The 5,786-nt window shown below is 32.4% G+C and overlaps 1 protein-coding gene across 2 annotated transcripts; it reads left to right on the forward strand.

The window, feature by feature from the left end:
- The first annotated feature begins 220 nt into the window (after positions 1-220).
- Positions 221-3,168, forward strand: RpS9 (ribosomal protein S9). Of its 2 annotated transcripts, none has more exons than XM_018456040.1 (4): positions 221-283; positions 887-1,125; positions 1,963-2,149; positions 2,953-3,168. In XM_018456040.1, the coding sequence occupies exons 2-4, from the start codon at positions 903-905 to the stop codon at positions 3,122-3,124; spliced, it is 582 nt and encodes a 193-aa protein (XP_018311542.1). In that variant the 5' UTR covers positions 221-283; positions 887-902; the 3' UTR covers positions 3,125-3,168. The 2 variants fall into 2 exon arrangements, with proteins under 2 accessions (XP_018311542.1, XP_018311543.1); XM_018456041.1 differs by lacking the exon at positions 221-283 and adding an exon at positions 473-549.
- Positions 3,169-5,786: the final 2,618 nt, after the last annotated feature.

Here is a 5,786-nt window from a genome sequence, read left to right on the forward strand (position 1 = left end):
TTTCTCTCTTTTCAAGGCCAAATATATATCTATCTCATTTTAAGTGCAAAAATATTTGGGGATTTCATGCAACGCAAACAGACCTTCTGTTGAACGCAGCCAATGCTTCATATAGATATTTCACGCCGTGTGGGTTAGATCGATAGAATCGATATGTATTGGCAACACTGTCTCCTTTCTCTTCCCTCCCTACCCAACGACGGTTTTTGGACGCGTTCGGCAATTCGGCCATTTTCGTCGTGTTCATCTCGGTGAGAGGTCATTTTTCCTCGCGTTGTTATAAGTAAGTAATAATTTCCACAAATGATTACATTATTTGCGTCTCGAATAATATATTCGATCGTGATAATCGCAGCGAAGTTGGTTTTTACACATATAGATTTTTCACGCCGTGTGGGTTAGACCAATAGAATTGATATGTATTGGCAACACTGTCTCCTTTCTCTTCCCTCCCTACCCAATACGACGGTTTTTGGGCGCGTTCGGCAGTTCGGCCATTTTTATCGTGTTCATCTCGGTGAGAGGTCATTTTTCCTCGTGTTGTTATAAGTAAGTAATAATTTCCACACATGATTACGTTATTTGCGTCTCGAATAATATATTCGATCGTGATAATCACAGCGAAGTTGGTTTTTATTTTTCTCGACGCTTGGTTTTAATTTCGAAACATTTTCACGACCACGTGTTCTTTTTTCCATTCCTCGTTAACACGTGGCGATTGCTTTGCGGTTTTTTATTTGCATAATTATCGAATTCAAAAGACATCCGTTTTTAGTTGCTCTGCGGTTTTTTATTTGCGGAATTATCGAATTCAAAAGACATCCGTTTTTCTTTCTTTTTGTAGATATCTTCGTATTTTATATATGTAATATTAATTTTCGCGCAGGTGACGATTTCTCGGCATGGTTAACGGAAGAATTCCGTCGGTCTTCTCCAAGACCTACGTCACGCCTAGAAGGCCGTACGAGAAAGCTCGTCTCGATCAAGAATTACGTATTATCGGAGAATATGGTCTCCGTAACAAACGTGAGGTGTGGAGGGTAAAGTATACCCTAGCCAAGATCCGTAAAGCCGCTCGTGAGTTGCTCACGTTGGAAGAGAAGGACCCAAAGCGTCTCTTCGAAGGTTGAACTTGCATTACATATGTATATTTATGGATATACATTTATGTGATTTATCGATACTTTAATCAGAGGATTGATTGTGTATCTTGATATGAGATAAAAATGAGAGATTGTGTATCTTGATATGAGATAAAAATGACAAAAGTGAGCAAATTTATTAGTATGTTCGCAATATCTATTTTTAATTCCTTATTTGGTATTGGCGAAAATGAGAAATTTCTAGACTGCGCTAAAAATTTCTCGTTTTCGCCAATACCAAACATTTATTTCACTAAGTTCCAAAAGTGTATATTGAATCAGTTATAAAAACAGATCTAAAATTTCATTGGTCACCTAGAATTTGTTCACTTTTGTAATTTTTATCTTGTTTTAAGATATACAATCGACTTCCATATTAAATTATTGCATTTGAAATAATTACATATTTAATCTTCCATCGGAGTAAAATTTCCATCTTTCGTCTGGATCTTCAAGCTTCAGTACAGATTTTTATATTGATTTAGATTGTATGAAAATCTGAAAAAATTCTTGTACACTGGTAAAAGCTTTAACGAGTTTTCACTATTGTAGAAGTTGGCTTGAATTTTATTCATTTTTTATAGATTTAAATTTACCAGAATTCACAACAAGAAATCAACTGTTTGTCTTTAAGTTTAATATTGCCGATGGAGGATTAATTTAAAAAAAAATAATATGATGATTATACTGTGAGACATGACACCTCTTGTCTGAAAGGGTTTGAAGACAAAAGCTTTTTTCTCTGAAAGATTAAAAAATTTAAAAAGAATTTTCCAAATCTTTTTACACTTTTATGCATGAATTTTTTTTGTATTTACAGGAAATGCTCTGCTACGTCGTTTGGTAAGGATTGGCGTATTGAATGAAGCCCATATGAAGCTCGATTATGTATTGGGTCTAAAGATCGAGGATTTCTTGGAGCGACGTCTGCAGACCCAAGTATTCAAGCTGGGTCTTGCTAAATCCATCCATCATGCCCGTGTGCTTATTCGCCAACGGCATATTCGGTAAATAATAATAACATGGTTTTATTACAGGAAAAGAAAGGGAAAAAATTAAAAAATGTGAACAATTTGAAGATGCCTTAAAAAATGGGCAAGAAGTGGCCGAATTATCCTCACGGCGCACTTCTAATCTTTTAAGGCAACATCAAACGCCTGAATTAATCACCGGTTAAGGTCACATAAGTTCCTTTTTCGGCTTCATATCAGGCTACAAAATTTAAACATTCACTATATGACTGATTTTATTTATATCTTAAATTTCTGTAATTTGATTAAAATTATTGAGATCTTAAAATATCTCTAGAAATTAGAAATATTGAAATCTGTAATTATTTTTGTCAGAATATTATTTTTACAATATTTTTCTAAAAGAGCAAAAAAATTGCATTTTGATTAAGAGACTTGATTATTTGAATATTTCATAATGCGTCGCATTAAGACAAACCCAACAGAAATTTTGTATTGAAATGTGTTAATATTCGATGCATGCTACAAAGCAAGATGATGAACGAATTCTGTTGCTCAGGTATCAGGATGACACCTGATTGACTGGAATCTTGGTTGATCACGCAATGAGTCAAGAATTCAATTGTTAACTTAATGAAAATTTGATTCATGCAGGCCACTTAAGTGTCGTTCATCGGCACTTAACGCCTGTTGAGCTGTCGAAATTCTACTTTCATCGAGAGAGAGAGAGGGATAAGTTTCGGTAGAGTCTTTGCTTTTTGTAACGAAAAAATTTGCGATCAGTTTCTATGACACGAGTCCGAGGAAATCGAGTGATTAGTAACGATTTCTCGTTGCAGAGTGCGCAAGCAGGTGGTGAACATCCCGTCGTTTATCGTGCGACTGGACTCGCAGAAGCATATCGACTTCTCGCTCAAGTCACCCTTCGGCGGTGGCAGACCCGGTCGTGTCAAGAGGAAGAATTTGAGGAAGGGAAGCGGTGGTGCTGCACCGGAAGAAGAAGAAGATTAAAAAATTATCGGCATTTATTATATCAATAAATGCATGCGTAAAAATCGATTGTCTCTTTCATTTCCCTTCTCTTCTATTCATTTTTCAAATGAAATTACTTCTTTTGAGACAAGAACCCAAAGCCTGTATAGAAGACATACACCTGAAAAGTAGAATCTAAAATTTGATCGATGCTGTGTTTAGTGTATTGAATTTGCTGATGAACTTTCTTATTTTATTGTCTAAATATATGGTTAAATTGGCACCTATTTTATTAAAGTGGGAAACAAAATTTATAGTTATTTGATTAACTAATTTAGTTAGAATAACTGTAATGTGGGGTCTACAATAGAAGTCGTAGAAAATTGACCAATCAGTCGAATATGAGAAGAATAAAATGTGATCGGTCAATTTTCTACGACTTAAGACCCTACGACCGCTACGACTTCTATTGTAGACCCCGCATAAAATGTAACTAGTAACCATAAAGTTATAGTTTAAAAACCTTTATTATCTGTTAAAAATTTAACAATTTTTTAATACAACTTTTTTGTTAGACAAGAATGTTATATTTTGTTTTATAGGAGACATGCGAGGAAATATTCTTCGATAAAAATATAAGTTTTTTATTGAGTATTTTTGAAAATAAATTATGCAGATTCGTGCATGATATGTTTATTTATTATTAAAGTTTTATTATCTAAATTTTTATACGTAAATTTTCGAAAATCGAACGTTTCAAACTAAAATATCAACTGGACACTGAAAATGTATGCATAACTAGAGATGGTACCATGAACATAAAATATTTCTGAAAACGTAATAAACAGTAACAATGCATAAAGATTATTGGTATTACAAATATTAAAACAAGACTGCTTATATTGTTCCACAATGCAATTTATTCTTGAAATTCACTCGATGCATTAATATTAACGATGTTAAAATTTAAATTTATAAATAAAAGAAATATGTACAAATAATAGAATAATTTTGCATGCTAATAAATAGGATAAAATCGTCTATTATGAGATACCTTTTTTTAAAAGCTTATAATTTATTTCATTTGTAACCTCAATTTCTTCATGTCAAATGTGTGGGAAATATATTTAAGTTAAGTTGTTATCGTCAAAAATTAGCAGTCAATAATAGCTATACTTTGTTGTAGGTGAAATTTTTTATCAAAAATTTCGATTTTGATCATTTAAAAAATTAAAAAAGGGTTCCTAATATGAGATACAAGAGTTTTTGTTAATAATTTTTTAACGAATAACGAGCGATGACTAAAATTTGTTCAAGGTCACTCGGGATCATGACCTTGACAACATATGTCAAGGTCAAGGTCATTGGAGGATGATCCCTTATACTGCATATAATCAATCGTTCTCTCTCAACTTTTTTTACTAGGGTATGGACAAGCGTGAGCTTTATTCTCTTTATTTTTTATTTTTTACTATATTTCAATACAATTAATATGGAATTCCTATTATTAATAACAGTATTCTTGATATACAAAACTGACAAGTATACAAATAAAGCTGAATTAAAGAGTAGCGAGGAAAGTAATCAGCATCGTGGAAAGAAATCAATTATATTTCAACAAATTGAAGTATTGAATACACTTTTTTTATATTTATTTTTTAATAATCAAGCGACGCGGTAGCGGCGCGACGTCAAGTACATAAAAAAGATCGATCGATTTGACATGAATGTCACTGCGTAAACAAATGTCGCGCCGCTACTAAGCTTATCCTGAATTCTTCTGTCAAAATTTATTTTGATTAAAATATCTCAGAAACTAAAACTATAATGAAAAATCTAATGATAATTTTATTATATATACGAAGTACGAGCTTTCGATTGCGACTGGTCCGATTAAAATCGGTACGCTCAATCCTGAGAACTCACGAGCTTTTAATCTGAAAAGATCATTTGAGTTATTTTCCAAGTTTCAGACTCACACGTACATACACACACACGTAAAGCCAGTTTGTCATTCAAAGGGCTTTCACAATGCCTACATATATAATATTACTAAAAAATTATGCAATATAAGTGAATGAATATTAATGTATACACACAATCTTTAATATTTAAATAAAAATATATAACAAACTAATAATAACATACTAATATAATATAAAAATTATATAACATATATATTATAAATATATAACATATATATAATAAAAAATATATAACAAAATATAATAAAATATAATATAAATAAAAATATACACGTCGTAAAACGTCATCGTCGTCGGAAAGATTATGGGAAAACGAGAGTGAAAATAGAGAAAGTGAGGGTAAAGAAAGAATGAGAAAAGGCGAGATAAAATATGCGGAGGCATGAGAGGGCAAGAGAAGGCGAAAGAATATGAGAGAGGGGGAGAGAGAGAGAGAGAGAGAGAGAGAGAGAGAGAGAGAGAGAGTGAGTGAGTGAGTGAGTGAGTGAGTGAATGAAAGGGTGAAAAAGAGGGAGGCAAATAATTTTTATTTTTTATTTTTATATTTATTTTTATTTAACATAACATAACATTTATAACATAACATAACATAACATATTTAATAACATATATTATTGTAGGACGCTCGCACGGAATGCAAGAGATCCGGGTTCGACTCCCGGCCGAGGCATTATTTTTCGCAATAAGTTTTATTACAGTTTTTAAGTTGGGGAATT

Source organism: Mycetomoellerius zeteki, unplaced genomic scaffold (assembly GCF_001594055.1).
Source record: "Mycetomoellerius zeteki isolate Tzet28-1 unplaced genomic scaffold, Tzet1.0 scaffold535, whole genome shotgun sequence".
Taxonomy (NCBI): Eukaryota; Metazoa; Arthropoda; class Insecta; order Hymenoptera; family Formicidae; genus Mycetomoellerius; species Mycetomoellerius zeteki.

Excerpts from the sequence above, each read along its gene's own strand:
- RpS9 (XM_018456040.1), top strand. The coding sequence starts at position 903 with ATGGTTAACGGAAGAATTCCGTCGGTCTTCTCCAAGACCTACGTCACG. Across the intron at positions 1,126-1,962 it reads CCCAAAGCGTCTCTTCGAAG|GAAATGCTCTGCTACGTCGT; the intron begins GTTGAACTTGCA and ends TTGTATTTACAG. Across the intron at positions 2,150-2,952 it reads ATTCGCCAACGGCATATTCG|AGTGCGCAAGCAGGTGGTGA; the intron begins GTAAATAATAAT and ends TTCTCGTTGCAG.